The following is a 16,254-nucleotide window of genomic DNA, read 5'->3' as shown; positions in this document are numbered from 1 at the left end:
TCTTTTTCACAAACTAGAATTGATGCTGAGTCAATTGTTAGTTAACGAAAGGTATTGAGGGAAACGGGGGCAAAATAGGTTTATGGCATTAGATGAAAGGCCATGATCTCACCAAGTGGTTGAACAGACTTGTACAGCTAAATTGCCTTTCCCTGTTCCTGTAAATATGATGAATGTTATTGAACTATTTGTGTTTTTAGTTTTTTTAATTCAAAAGGCTCATTGCATTTAAAAAAAACAGTTTAACTGTATTTCAATTCTTGGAGGATAAAATAAGATTAGAGCAAATGCTGACAACTGTAGTAATTCAAGTCACTGAAAGAATCATATTTTTTGATACTTTAAGGCTAGGAAGATTTATCCTTGCTTTCTAATTCTTTTAGAGGATACCTTATGTACTCAATGCTTTCGCAATTGGTGTAAGTTACTCTGTTATTACACTAAATAAACCTTTTTGAAGCTAAACATGGTTTTGCTTGAGTCTTACCTTTCATTTCAGAGCAGGAAGCTTGCACATTTTTCTTCTATTTTCTTTCTTTCCTACTAGAAACAGTGACCACCTTATTTGGGTTTTTTGGATTAGTGAAGGAAGCACAGTAGATATGTACATGAATGTTCTGAAAGCATTTGATACAGTTTCTTGAGGACTTGTTAAACTTATAAAAATTATATGGAATATGAAACATAGGCGCAAGTCGCTTGAAAAATGGGAAAAAAAAAGTTAGGTTAAGTGAATGCAGCTTGGATTGGAGAAGAGTTGGAAGTGGTGCACTCCCAGAATCAGTGTGTGGGGGTGAAGGGGGTGGTGTGGCCGTGTGTGAATTCTCTGTGCCCATGTCCATATGCTGATACGTAAACTTGTTGATTACTCAAATAGGGGTGTTGACAAATAGAATTCTACTGTAAAAGATGTTAGAGAGCATAGTGTTAGTGGAAACAAGCTGACACAAAACAGAAACTCAACTCTGAATATATTTTAAAATTTTATCTTTATTGCTGTTTCTTATTTTTAAACTGGACTTTTCTGCTGAACAAAGACAATTAAGGTGGTTGACCCTCTGCCTGGGAGTTGTCTCTCGAACAAAAGAATTCTTCGCTTTGGGTATATTACACTTAGTTATGCCTAAGGAACTTCCAACAGACAACTTGGGACTGTTTAGACCAAGTTCAAGGGAGGCAATTTGCATTTGATAAGTCAATTTTGTTAGTTGAGTCAGTGGGTCTACTGAGACAATGGCTTCCTAAACACCAGACCTTTAACACGAATGGCACCCCTTTCAACCTATCATGGCGGAGACATTATCAGTCCTGAAAACAAAGCCAAATTCCAGATGCTCGATAAACATCCTTTGTTGAAGTCATTGTGGAGCAGGAAGGTCACATGACCCAAGATTTTGAACATGGCATTTTGAACAGTTTGATACTACATTTCTGGGCATCCGACTGGTAAGCCACAAAGAAGCCAGCTCTGTCCAAACAACAGGTCCATCTAACCTGACTGCTGGAAGATTTTGTACCGTCGCCTTCAGAACCAACTTGATCTCTGCATGCTTACTTTATCTTGTGACATCAATACCACCTGAAAAGTAAATCTTATAACACGGGTCTCTGGCCAGCTGAACTCTCAACTCCTAAGTGAAAGAATTCCTCATTGGACTCTGACTTTGAGACTCTGGAAGTCATGTGAATCAATATTTGGTTTTTCTGTGGTCCCCGTACTGTAAATATTCTTTCCTCTATACTTCCCTTTACTGTGGGAATGCGGAGTGGGAAGTTGCAAACACCCTTTATCATTTATATAAAAACAAAAAAACTGCGGATGCTGGAAATCCAAAACAAAAACAAAAACAGAATTACCTGGAAAAACTCAGCAGGTCTGGCAGCATCGGCGGAGAAGAAAAGAGTTGACGTTTCGAGTCCTCATGACCCTTCGACAGAACTTACCTGAGTTAATCCTAACTCACAACAAAAACAAAAATACCTGGAAAAACTCAGCAGGTCTGGCAGGATCTGCGGAGAGGAGCACAGTTAACGTTTCGAGCCCAAATGACCCTTCAACAGAACTAAGTAAAAATAGAAAGGTGAAATATAAGCTGGCTTAAGGAGGGAGGGAGGGGTGGGGTGGGGGGGCTGGGTGGGGTGGTGGGGGAGAGGGAGGGGTGGTGGGGAGGGGGGAGGCGAGGGGAGGGGGGTGGGGGGACAAAAAGAGCTGGATAAAGGGCCAGTGATAACCAGGAGATAACCAAAAGATGTCAGACAAAAGGACAAAGAGGTGTTGAAGGTGGTGATATTATCTAAAGGAATGTGCTAATTAAGGGTAGAAAGTAGGACGAGCAAGGTGCAGATAGCCCTAGTGGGGGTGGGGGGGGGGGGGAGAAGGGATCAGAATAGACTAAAAGGTAGAGATAAAACAATGGATGGAAATACACTTAAAAATAATGGAAGTAGGTGGGAAAAGAAAAATCTACATAAATTATTGGGAAAAAAAACAAAAAGGGGGAAAATTGGAAAGGGGGTGGTTCGTGATCGAAAATTGTTGAACTCAATATTCAGTCCGGAAGGCTGTAAAGTGCCTAGTCGGAAGATGAGATGCTGTTCCTTCAGTTTGCATTGAGCTTCACTGGAACAATGCAGCAAGCGAAGGATGGACATGTGGGCATGAGAGCAGGGTGGAGTGTTGAAATGGCAAGCGACAGGGAGGTCTGGGTAATACTTGCGGAAAGACTGAAGGTGTTCTGCAAAGCGGTCAACCAGTCTGCCTTTGGTCTCTCCAATGTAGAGAAAACCACATTGGGAGCAACAAATACAGTAGACTAAGTTGAGGGAAGTGCAAGTGAATTGCTGCTTCACTTGAAAGGAGTGTTTGGGCTCTTGGACAGTGAGGAAAGGGGAAGTAAAGGGGCAGGGGTTGCACCTTCTGCGGTTGCATGGGAAGGTGCCGTGGGAGGGGGATGGAGTCCTTAATCATTCCTTCGCCTCCATCGCATCTGTTCTGATGATGCCACTTTCAAAAACAGTTCCTCTGACATGTCTTCCTTCTTCCTTAACCGAGGTTTTCCACCCACAGTGGTTGACAGGGCCCTCAACCGTGTCCGGCCCATCTCCCGCGCATTCTCCCTCCCAGAAACATGATAGGGTCCCCCGTGTCCTCACTCAACACTCCACCAGCCTCTGCATTCAAAGGATCATCCTCCGCCATTTCCGCCAACTCCAGCATGACGCCAGCACCAAACACATCTTCCCTTCACCCCCCCCCACCTCCGGCAGCATTCCACAGGTGTCGTTCCCTCCGGGACACCCTGGTCCGCTCCTCCATCACCCCCTACACCTCAACCCCCTCCCACGGCACCTTCCCATGCAACTGCAGAAGGTGCAACACCTGCCTCTTTACATCCCCTCTCCTCACCTTCCAAGGGCCCAAACACTCCTTTCAAATGAAGCAGCATTTCACTTGCACTTCCCTCAACTTAGTCTACTGCATTCGTTGCTCCCAATGCGGTTTCCTCTACATTGGAGAGACCAAACGCAGACTGGGTGACTGCTTTGCAGAACACCTTCGGTCTGTCCACAAGTATTACCCAGACCTCCCTGTCGCTTGCCATTTCAACACTCCACTTTGCTGTCATGCCCACATGTCCGTCCTTGGCTTGCTGCATTGTTCCAGTGAAGCTCAACGCAAACTGGAGGAATAGCACCTCATTTTCCGACTAGGCACTTTACAGCCTTCCGGACTGAATATTGAGTTCAACAATTTTCGATCATGAACCACCACCTTTCCGATTTTTCCCCATCCTTTTTGTTTTTTTCCAATAACTTATATAGATTTTTCTTTTCCCACCTACTTCCACTATTTTTAAGTGTATTTGCATATGTTGTTTTAGCTCTACCTTTTAGCCTATTTTGATCCCTTCCCCCCCACCCCACCCCCACTAGGGCTATTTTTACTTGCTCGTCCTACTTTCTACCCTTAATTAGCACATTCCTTTAGATATTATCACCACCTTCAACACCTCTTTGTCCTTTTGTCTGTGACATCTTTTGGTTATCTCCACCTATCACTGGCCCTCTATCCAGCTCTTTTTGTCCCCCCACCCCCTTAAACCAGCTTAAATTTCACTTCTCTTCTATTTTTACTTAGTTCTGTTGAAGGGTCATTCGGACTCGAAACGTTAACTGTGCTCCTCTCCGCAGATGCTGCCAGACCTGCTGAGTTTTTCCAGGTATTTTTGTTTTTGTTTTGGATTTCCAGCATCCGCAGTTTTTTGCTTTTTATCCTAACTCAAGTTTGCTGTGAGGTTATTAGTAAAAATTGGATCACACAAAAACTGAAGGGTTGGGAAACAATACACCACCACTTACTTTTTTTTTAAAAAGAAAGAACTAATTCAAAACTCCTTCTGTTTATGGACAGGTGGAGGAGAAAAACTGCTGTTTGAACTGACCCCCTCCTGTCCATAACAGGAGCCAGTAACAGCTTCATGTAAAGAAGTGTGAAGCGAGGCATTTTGAAAGCGAAAATTAACACTGGAAATGTGCACTCAAATGAAAAGATACTTAAAGATGTGGGTGAACCTCAGGTACTTAGTGGGCACAAATAATTTCTTGAAAGTGAGCACAACAAGATTAAACCGTAATTTACTGACTGGAGTATTTTGGGTTTCATAAGAGCATAGCATACAACAGTAAACTGGAAATAAATTTGTGGATGAAAATGTTCTTGTTACAAGACTGCAGTTTTGATTTCCCATTATAGAAAGGACGTGGAAACCACAGAACGTAATGTGTAGACCATGCTGTACGATATGAGGGATTAGAAACTTGGAATGCTGGAACTATTTACATGGTGCATTGCAGCAGCCCACCAAGACTTGTTTGGCAGCACCTCCCAAACCCGGGACCTCCACCATGGAGAAGGGCAGCAACTGCATGGGAACACCATCACCTCTAAATTTTTTTCCAAGTCATGCAACATCCCTACTTGGACACTCTCACTGTTGTTCCTTCTTTGTTGCTGGGTCAAAATCTTGCAACACCCTATCAAACAGCTTTGTGGGAGCACCTTCTCCACAGGGACTTCAGTAGTTCAAGCAGAATTTTCACCTCCACCTATTTCTTTTGGTTGAGGATTTAGTTCTTAAGAGTCAACTTAACGTGGTCACTGAGTGAAAAGAGGATTTGGGGTATTTTCATCTTCTGAGTTGTCAGAATAAGTATCTGAGGCAAGACACAATTTAAGGAAAAAAAGTGGGTGTATAATTTTTACAGGCTTTAGGGAACATAGCAGTGGAACATGCTTCTCTTAACCTGCATTTACTGCATTTTTTTTCATCTAATTTGCTGAAGATTTGTAAACAACATGCTTGCTTGAGTTGACAGCCTTTGCACATGTTGCTTTTTGGTTTTCCATCTGCTTTTTGGTTTTTCACTCCTTGTAGGAGGCCTTCAAGTATCCCTGTAAATATGCTTCTGAACTCCCCCTTTAGATATTGAATACCTGAGTAATAGTCAAGTTGTATTATGTTCTACGGTAATAATATAAAGGCTGTAAATCTACTTGTTTTTCCTGCTGCTGCTTAAAATTTCTGAACAATCAAAGGAAAATTTCTTCTCTGCCTTTCAAGCCCCCTTGTAATTTCAGTTTTGTGGTTCAGATTACATAAATCATTTGAATTACATCATCAAAATTTACAATAGGTAAATATCTCTCAAGCTGTCTGGATACTTGTTCCGACTTGATAGTCACAAGAACGTAAAGCCCAGTACAGAGGCAGTTCTCACCATTGTGCCTTTTGCTGCTGGGTATAATTGGGCTGGACTTTACAGGCACTGTTTGTTACACTTACCCATAGACCTTCTGTGGGGTTGCCACTGGTAGTTCCTGTTGGCCAACCACCTAAAAAGCGCTGCCCCCTCTACAAGGCTCTTGGGCCCTGTCTGAACTTGCAAGGAACTATCTTATCTCCTCAATCAAGTAGGTTGAAGAATTGTTGATTTAACAGTGCAGAGTTTCGATCAGGAAGTGTCAGTTGTTTGGGCCGCAACTTCTGAGCTCCAGGGCAGTGTATTTTGGGAGGTACCCCAAAGAAATGCTGGGGAACCCCCCACTACATCGATAGTTACCCAGAAAAAGTTAGAATTAAAACCACTTCTAGCTTCTGGGTAACTATTGTACTGACCCATCTCCCCAACCCATCTGACTCCTCCACAGGAGTCCCCGTTCCCCAGGCCCGCCACCTTCCCTTATACACTTATCTTCTCCTGGCTTGTCAAAGACCTTTTAAACTTGGCTGGACCTTTGAAACTGACCTGGTTTACCACAGCTGACACCATAAAAAAAGGGGAACGGCTACTTACCTGCGACTGAGCTGCCCTCGATGGTAGACCCCGGGAGTGAGCTTCACTACACAGATCTCACCCAGCCTAAGTCGGTAGGTTGGGTGAAATAGGATCCTTGGATTTCCAGGTAATTTTGAGTGGAGTGCCACTCCAACTCCATTGGAAGTTATGGCCCACTGTTATCTTTACCTGAAATGACTATAGTTTAACTCGTCAATGCAAAATAAGGTGTTCACTGCATGTGATGTCTTCAGTTCTGCATGTTCATTTTTTCCCTAGGACTGGCTTCCATGACTGTGACAGTATACATTGCAGAGGCTGCACCTTCCCATCTCCGAGGACGATTAGTTACCATTAACACCCTTTTCATTACTGGAGGACAATTTTTTGCAAGTGTCATTGATGGAGCATTTAGCTACCTTGAAGCAAATGGCTGGAGGTACGTGGTGTAAAATCAATTAGTGTTGTTTATTCTAGGAAGTATTTAAAGGCTTAAAATTGAGTGATATATGCACTAGAAAAAAACCCACATTTTTTGATAGTTACGTATTTCAGAAGATGTTTTTTTTTCTTTTCTGAGAATTTAAATAAATGTGAATTGATGTGCCTGGAATCACATGTAAATGAAAACCATTTAAAATCCATCTTAATAGGGTAAATAACCTGTTTTATTTCTTGTCAAGTTTTCCAGTTAAAACGTCATTATGTTTTGAGCTGACTATGCTGTAGTTGTGATCCACTTAGCGTGCTTTTGGATCATAACTATATATTAGTGAATAACATTAATTAAATTCTACCAATCTAATGGAACCAACAGCAACAGGCCAGTCAGTTTAACCTCAGACAAATGATAACCTGAGACAAAATTAATAGTCGCTTGGACAAATGTAGATTCATTAAGGAAAGGCAAATTGTTTTTGACTAACTTGCTCGAGTATTTTTGATGAGATAATGGAGCCGGTTGATGAGGATAATATGGTTGATTTGGTGTACCTGGACGTCCACAGTGTCACGTGATAGGCTTGCCAGAAAAGGCAAAGCCGATGGAATAAAAATGACAGTGGCAGCATGGCTACAAAGTTGACTGAGTGACAGGTAGTGGTGAAAGGTTGTTTTGCACATTGGAGGAATATATACAATGGGGTTCCATGAGGATTGATATTAGGACCGCTGCCTTTCTTGATCTATACTAATGACCGAGATCTGGGTCTGTAAGACAAAATTTCAAAACTTGCAGATGATGCAAAACTTTGAAGTATTGTTGACTGTTGGGGGATAGTGATAGATTTCAAGAGGACAAAAGCTGGTGGAATGGGTGGACACGTGACTGATGAAATTTATTGCAGAGCAATATGAAGTGATATATTTTGGTAGGAAGAATAAGGAGAGGCAACATAAAATAAAGGATACAATTCTAAAGGAGTTATCGGAGCTGAAGAACCTGAGATGTATGTGCGCAAATCATTGAAGCTGGAAGGAGGTTGAGAAAGAGGTTAATAAGGTGTTCAAGATTTGGGGCTTTATAAATAGAGGCATAAGAGTACAAAAGAAAGGAAATTATGGTGAACTTTTATCAAACACTGGTTCAGCCTGAGCTGGAGCATTATCTCCATTTCTGGGGACCACACTTATGGAAGGATGTGAAAGCACGAGAGAGTTTGCACGAAAGATTTACGAGAATGGTTCTGGGGATGAGGAATTTCAGTTTTATGGATAAATTGGAGAGGCTGGGGTTGTTCTTTCAGCGAAGGTTGAGAGGAGACTTGATAGACTTGTCCAGGATCAAAGTTTGGACAGAGTAGATAAGGAAAAACTATTTCCTTTGGTGGGAAGGTAGAGAACTAGAGTACACCTACTTAAGCTGAATGGCTAGAGAACCAAAATCGACATAAGGAAAAACATTTTTACACAGCGTGCAGTTAGGATCTGGAATGCACTGCTTGTGTTGTGGAGGCAGATGCAGTTTTGGCCACTTTGGATAATTATCTGAAGAGAAGAAATTTGCAGGGCTGTGGGGAAAGGGTGCTGGAGTTGGACTAACGGAGTTGCTCTTGAATGACCTCCTTCTGTGCTGCAACTATTCTATGAAGAAAAGTCACCTAGGTGTTACAGCAGCTTATGTAGCCATATAAAAGTTGATTTTGAGCAGACGAACATCCCAGCCTTGTGTATTGTGGATTGTTTAGATTTTGTCTACATTTAGTTATATCTGTATAAGCCTTGTGTTGGATGCAAGGAGGGAGATGGTGGCATAGTAGTAATGTCGCTGGACTCATAATTCAGAAGTCCAGGCTAAAGCTCTGGGTCGTGGGTTCAAATCCCACCACTGCAGCTGGTGGAATTTAAATTCAATTAATAAATCTGGAATTGAAAGCTAGTCCTGGTAATAGTGACCATAAACATCGATTGTTGTAAAAACCTATTTGGTTCCCTAATGTTTTTTGGGGAAGGAAATCTTCCATCCTTATCTGGCCTGGCCTTCATGTGACTCCAGATCCACAGTAATGTGGTTGACTGTTAACTACTCTCGGAAATGGCCTAGCAAGCCACTTAGTTCAAGGACAATTAGGGATGGGCAATAAATGCTGGCCTTGTCAGTGGCTCCCACATCGCATGAAAGAATAAAGGGAAAAAAAAAATTTAAATTCTTATCCCAAACTGCCCTGAGACGGTCCAAAAATTTTGTTTATAATTGATTGATGCCATTTTTTTTAACTGTATATCTGATGCATAGGCAAAAAAGATTGAACTTGATTAGTAATGAACTTGAAATGTAATGAATTTGAAATGTAGTGATTTGTTAAGTAGGAACATGTAATAGTTATTTTTGCATAAAATCATACAATGGTCACTGCAATAACTTTAATTGGTGTTGGTTTAAATCCACCACCTTTTAATTTGGCGCTGTGAGTGCTATGAACTATACCAAGCTGTTCACAGTTGGCTCTAATATATTGCTGTATTTTGAAGTGTTGCATGGAATATCTCAATGTTAATTTTACTATTCTAGTTGTATTGATATCCCCAACATTTCTCTTGCTTTCCCTTTTAAAAAAAACAGGTGTTTGCCTACTTTTCAAGGCAAAGTGAAAATATACACTGAAATCTTACAGGCGAATAGACTGTAATGAAAAGTACAGACAAATAAAAGGTGGGAAATTAAGAGCTGAGAATAAGAAAACCACTTTGGCTAAGTTCTGTATCAGTCCATTTGGCCAGTGTAGTTTAATTTTTAGCCATTTTTTTGATCTATGGTACCTTTGGTCTGTTGCTCATGACTGAAGATTTCCTAGGTTTTCAATCATGTCTAATGGGCAGATAAAATAGGCTTGCATGCCAAGGACTTTTCCAATTGTTATGGTGTTGTTTATAATTGATTAAAATTTTTAAGCAGTAGGACACTGAGTATGACCAGCAGTGACCATTTAAAGGTAGATAATGGGTGACTACCTTTTGGCCTTTTTGGTTTTAAAGGGTGACTTTTGTTTTTGAGAGGTGCAATAATGCAAGGTCTAAAATACTTGAAAAATACACAGCTGTTGCCCACACCATTTCTAATTTTGTGTTCTTGAAAACAAAAGACAGTTGTTCCAGAATACTGGATTTTGGGTTTTAAGATGGATGGGTGGCATATTATGTCGATGTGGAAATTGAGGCCTGTTGACTTGTAGACAATGAGTTGTAAGTTGTGAAAAATGTAGAGAAATGTGTACAGAATGAGACTTCCAGAATGAATTGGAGCGGAAGGTAAATTTATGAAATGGAGTGCTTGAGGGAGGGGGAATTTGTAATGTTACTAGAAACAATATTTTTTCAGAATAGTGTGTTGCTTCATGAAGTGATGGGACACAGGCTGCATAAAAACCCCAAAATAAATTTCCTGATGTCGGCTATATAGCTGCAGAGGTGTAAACAAACTCAGGTATTTCTTGGTTTTTTTTGTTTGGGTGGGTGTGGAAAGAAGCAAAGTGCTATGATAAATGTTAGATACTTGAGTGGGGTCTGAAGAGCAGCTTTGGTAGAGGCCTGAATACAAATTGCAGGGGGAGTGAAGTGCGAGAGAGAAAGAGACTAGTTAAAATTGCATTAAAAAAAATGCTTCAAAGTTCTCTACCTGTCTCTCACCTCTCTTCTGTTTGGGTTCAGGAAGTGTCCACTAAGTTGCGGAGTCCTACAAGTGTGGAAGTTCCCTAGGCTGATTTGTGCTGCATTTGCATGATCTCAGTAACAGGAATATTGAGTTCCTTTGGTCATATTGCAAGTTATTGACAATCTGCTTTTCTAAGTACATGCACGTGGATATCAGGTAAGAGCAGGACTGTTGCTTGTGATGTCCCTTTGGTTGAATACCATGCTGAATCTAGTTAGATAACCAGAGAATGCTGGAGATACTTGGTAGGTCAGGCAGCATTTATTGATTGTGAAACATGTTTTAAGTTTCAGGTCATACACCCTTTGATAGAAAGGTCAGAACCTCAGTCTGGAGTTATAGTATAGAGGATCTTTGCTTTCTGTGGAGTTGACATTGTTGATACATTGAGGAGAGAAAAATAACAAAGGGAAATAATCATAATTGGAAACCACTTTAATTCATCATTCGTAACGTGGGGAGGATATCTTTTTTTCCTCTGTGAGAAGCCATTATTTTGTTAGAAATTTAATTTTTGAGATCCCAAATCAAGGATAGGTGTAAGATGAGTTAGTAGTTGAAGATAAGAGAAACTAGTAGAGTGCTAAATATTTAAGTTGCTTTAAATAGTAAGAATTGAGGTTCATAGAAAATGATAATTTGCTTTGGGGTTCTGTATGGTGAAAATACATTTGCAAATGGGAATTGAAAGGAAAAAGCATGAATATTGAAAACGATGGTTTTTTTGTTGAAAACAAATACTTACAATTGACAAATTATAGTTACTGAGCTTTATTACTAAGATTAGTGTGCTTTACACAATGGTAGCCAATCTATTTTGTATGCCTCTTTCTAGGAAATTGCTTCAATCTTAAATGTCAGGATTTGTGATTATTTCAGTTTGAGGTTTCATATCAATTTGATTTAGGTGCCAACTTTGGCTCAGTGATAATGCTCTTGCCTCTGAGTCATAGCATCATGGATTCAAGCCCCACTTCAGAAATGTGAGTGCATAATCCAGGTTGGCATTTCAATATGGTGATGAAGGAATGTTGAGACATTAAACTGAAGCTTTTTCTGTCCTCATGGGTGGACATAAAAGATCCCATGGTACTGTTCAAAGAAGAGCTGATGTGTTCTCGAGGTACCACAGATTTAAATGGGAAGTGACTGGATAACGGGAGAAAAAAATAGAGACAAGACAGTGATTCAGTTTTGTGGGGAAGATGGGCTGAAATAACTGATCCACCAGGATAGTCCTGTCAGTGGATCTTGGGAAGGATTGGGTTGTTGGGGGGAGCTGAGTTTGGAGGCCATGAAGGGAAGATCTCCAGAGGAGATGAAAATCAGTGACAGTCTTGGAAACTGTTTGGTGTTTGGTCATGTTCCGTGGGCGCTATGAGGAAGTGTTAGAGTTTGCTTTCAGCCTCTTCTCAGTGGAAGTTTGGCAAACAATAACAGTGCCACCCTTGTCAGTAGTTCTGATGATAGATTTGGAACAGAGATAACAGAGAAAGTTCAGCGAAACAGTGTATTAGTGAAGAAGGTGAGCAGAGAAAAATTGGTATGGACCATTTGTCACATCAGCAATTTTCAATGAAAAGACACAGAGGGGGTCGGGTAAGGGGCAGGTGAAGGAGAATTCTAAAGATGAGAGAAAGAGTTCGCTGATGGGGGACTTGGGGGAGACTGCTGGCCTAAGAAGTGGGCACAGAAGCAATGGTGGCAGATGAAAAGCTGAGTTCAAAATTCTTTGATGTCAGGTAAGAAGCTGAGGCTTTTACTGAAAATTGATCTTTCAGAGTCAGGGGATAGTGTAAGCATGACAAGGGGTGAGGTTGGAAGATAATAGTGAAGGGGAAGATGGATCTAGGATTGGATTGGTTTGGTTTGTTAGAGCACTGGGTGAGAAGAAGGCTTAAATGGATCTACGGACTAAGACAGCTTTGAGATCAAATGAATTAGTGCTGCTGAAGGGAGAGGCCAAGAAGATGCATGCAGTAGCACATTGTATTGAGTGTGGATCTCTGGATGTGGCAAGCGTAGTGGTTTGAGGAGCACTTAGGGCAGAATCTTTGGCTTGGTGTGCAGGGGCGGGGCCCACTCGCCAAGGCATAAAATGATGTGCAGTGACATCTGGCGTGTGTCCCGACGTCACCGCGCTTCATTCAGATTTTCAGTTCGGCGGGCCTGCCAACCTGGCAAATGCCTATTAAAACCAGTTAACTATCAATTAAAACAATAAACTGAGCTGTCCGTCTAATCTTAAGGTTGGCGGGCAGGCGAAGAGCCCAGGCAGCCTTCGCATTTTTCATGGAACCTCATCCACGGGCAGGATGAGGTTTCATGAAGGCTTTTAAAGTCTTGTAAAAGTTTTTAATAAAATTAACAGACAGTTTCAAATGAGGGGATATGTCTCAAAAAATATTTTTTCCTTTAGTTTAAGTTCAGAAAAATTTAATGATCTCCCTGAGGCAGATCTGTGCCTCGGAGATTTCTGTGCTCTTTTGCGCAAAAGAGCGCAGGCCCCGACTCAGGCAACCCCCTTGCCTGCACAGCGCTCAGCGCTTCTGGGTGCACGTCATGCTGGGCGGGCCTTATTTGGCCCACCCATGTAAAATGGTGGCGCCCAGCCAATCACAAGCGGCGATCGGCTGCATGCACGCCCACACCCGCTCCCACCCGATGGGGAGAAAATTCTCCCCTTAATATCGGAGATATCTTGTCATGGATGGATGCAAAGCATTAAAGATGGAATTTCAGTTGGAATCCATGTGGAATAATTCTGAGCTGGAGAGGGCTGCTGAGAAGAGAGATGTGGCTGTGAAAGCTTGTTTTGGTAGATACCTGATCAAATATGAAAAGAGAAGCAGAAAACAGTGAAGTAATGATAATGTGGTCATGTATCTCATTACTGTTTGTGGGAACTTGCTATCCACAAATTGACTGCACCATTTCAACAGTGACTGTCGGAATTTGCCATCCACAAATTGACTGCATCATTTCAACAGTGACTACACTTAATAAGTATTTCATTGGCTGTAAGTTACATGGTGACATCTGGAGATTGTGCTGGGCATGACAGAAATATGTGTTTTTATTTCCTTAAAGAAAAGTCTTTGTGCTGGGAAAACAAACTTGAAAGAGAAAGAATGACAGGAAAAGAGAATTTAGTTTTGAATACTGTACAATCATTTACACGTTTCATCTAATGATTACAAGAAAGAATTATTACATTATGTACTTGAGTGGAAGATTTGTGTATTTAAGAGTAGCTTTTTACTAACTATACAGGCCCCTCGATCTCGATCCTGATGCAAACTTCATATTTCTTGTACTCGAGCAGATAAAGCAGTAAACAAATAGATTTAATTCAGTTGCCTTGCGTATCTTCCAAGCTTTCTTTCTGCAAATACGGCATCAGCACGCATAGCTGAGTGTCTGATTTAAGAGTCTTAAGGAGGTGAATTATTTACCTCTGACCTTGGCAAGGTCACATTTGGAATATGATGTGATGTCTCGTTTCGTGGAGGGAGCTCAAGTACGTGCTAAAAGGTTGATTTCCTGAAATAAGAGGGATGGGTTTTGGAGCATTGTGTTACAGGAACACACAAAAATTTTAGTCTGTTGTGATAGTATGAATGAGCTCATCCTAATTAATATACTTGCTTGCCTTACACTGGTATACGTGCATTAATTTGTTGAGTTTCTGTTTTGTACCATTTTATAGAATTTTACAGCACAGTAACAAGCCATTTGGCTCAACAAGTTGCTGACACTTACATCCCACAAGTCTATTCTAAGTATTAAATTCAGGATTTGTTTTTGAGGACTTTATTGAAAGGCACAAGTCAAATTTGGAGCAGCACAAAAAGATCAAGTCCAGTTGAAATACTGAATGCATAGGCAGGTTGTAGACATAGTATAACCAGGGGAAAGAACTGAGCTTTAGGCCCACAGCAGACCAGAAAATATGCTTGTTCCGAAAGAACTTCAATGCAGGCGACTAAACAGACTCCCACCAAAAGCATAGGCCAGGTAGATATAAATTCTTGCCTAAGGGGTAATGTCTACAATTGTGAGAGAGACCCATGCACCTCTCTGATATGGCCAGTATGAACCATTGAAATGACTTGATACCTTTTGGTTGGGCCATTGCCTGACATTTGTTGCACTGGGAACCTTTTTTATCATGTCAGTTTATGGGGGATAGATGTTCCACTGGCAGCAGATCTCCTCAACCTCCAGCTTTGTATTGCTTATAGTTTTAAAACAAACCCAACATCAACAGGAATATATTCCTGTTTTTACAGTTCTGCTCATGCCACATTAATTCAATGTTCCAATAAAAAGTACAAGTAAGAATATCCTCAATACCTGTAAATAGACCAAGTGGGACCTTTTAAGTTGGAAGGGATTCTGAGCAGTTCCACACATCAATCCAAATTTTCAAAAAAAGCTTCAATGCTTATACAATGCAATTAGATTGAAAAGCAATGTTCAAAAATAGGCTTTATATCACTTTATTGTGTATATACTCTATTTTGAGCCATTCTTGCACATACTGTAACCTAAGAACCAGTTAGGTTCTGATATAGCCCTTTGACAGCTAGCCCTTCTAAACCATCTTTATGTAGCTAGCTGCAGAATAGGTAACTGTGCTTCAGCACTTTTGCAGATTTCATTAAAATTAAATGTTTTAACTTGGTTGGGGGGAGGGGAAATGACCAAGGAAGTAAATCCTCAAACACATGACTCAGACTACTGTGCTATTTTAGAGGGAAAAACTTCTTGATGACCAGCTCTACTCTCTTCATCTTTATTGATGACTGCTGTCTTGGACAAGCCACAATTTGTGGCCACGCTATAGACTTGCACCCCTAACAGTCTTCATACCCTCATTACTTGTTTCACCACCACCCTACCCCACCCCCTGCCTCCCTAACTGCACCCCCCCCCCAATCCACTGTTTTGTGTTGAACCAGATTGTTCACAATCTCAGGATCCTATTCCAACTATGAGCTGACCCCAGATCCTCTCCATCACAAAGCACAAATACTGTCTGCTTCCATCTCTTGAGCATTGAGCATCGCCTGCTCTCCTTCTCTGCTGTTGAAGCCCACATTTATATGTTTGGCTTTGTTAGAATTGATTCATCCATTGTTTTCCTACCCATCTTCCCATCCTCCACACTCCTTCAACTACAGATCATTCAAAACCTTGCTATTTGATCCCATCCTGGACCAAATCCTGCTCACCCATCATTCATTGCTGATCTACATGGGCTTTTGGTTCCTGAGTACTTCTATTTAATATTCTTATCCACCTGTTAAATCCCTTGATTTATCTTGGCTCAATCTCTATTTTTATTGCCTGATTACACCTTTGTTGAACCTCCTCTTTAGAATGTTTTTCTGCATTAATGGTGCTATATAAATGCAAATTGTCCTTTTAAAGTAGTTGTTCAGAATTGATTTTTGACTGAGCCAAAAGAAATATCAAGGGAGATATTAAAAAACTTAGTCAAAAAGGAAGGGAGTGAAATAGAGGTTTAGAGAGCGAATTGCAAAACCTGAGAACTAAGTGGTTCAGGGCACAACACCAACAATGGGACAAAGGAATGGGGGTGACGAAGGAAGACGCACAAGATATCAGAGAAATGGAGATTGTGAGTGATTTTTATATTCGCCCACAGGACTTGGGAGTTGCGAACCAGGCCAATATTCACTGCCAATTCCTAACCGTTGAGAAGATAGTGAGGAACTGCTTTTTTGAATACAGCTGGCTTG

At 41.1% G+C, this 16,254-nt stretch overlaps 1 protein-coding gene across 4 annotated transcripts in view; it reads left to right on the top strand.

Annotated features, from left to right (window-relative positions):
• The window catches only part of LOC121286424 (proton myo-inositol cotransporter), a 162,665-nt gene that overhangs the window by 25,784 nt on the left and 120,627 nt on the right, over window positions 1-16,254 (top strand). For all 4 annotated transcript variants that reach the window (XR_005944933.1, XM_041203532.1, XM_041203529.1 and 1 more), the window contains exon 2: window positions 6,616-6,775. Coding sequence is in view for 3 of the 4 variants with exons in the window: in XM_041203532.1 (XP_041059466.1) it covers window positions 6,616-6,775 (160 nt within the window). In the remaining variant the exon portion in view is untranslated. The remainder of the gene's footprint in view (window positions 1-6,615; window positions 6,776-16,254) is intronic.

The sequence above is a fragment of the Carcharodon carcharias genome, chromosome 13 (assembly GCF_017639515.1).
Source record: "Carcharodon carcharias isolate sCarCar2 chromosome 13, sCarCar2.pri, whole genome shotgun sequence".
Classification (NCBI taxonomy): domain Eukaryota; kingdom Metazoa; phylum Chordata; class Chondrichthyes; order Lamniformes; family Lamnidae; genus Carcharodon; species Carcharodon carcharias.
Note: the sequence above shows the minus strand (reverse complement) of the source record. Positions and strands in the feature narration are given on the sequence as shown.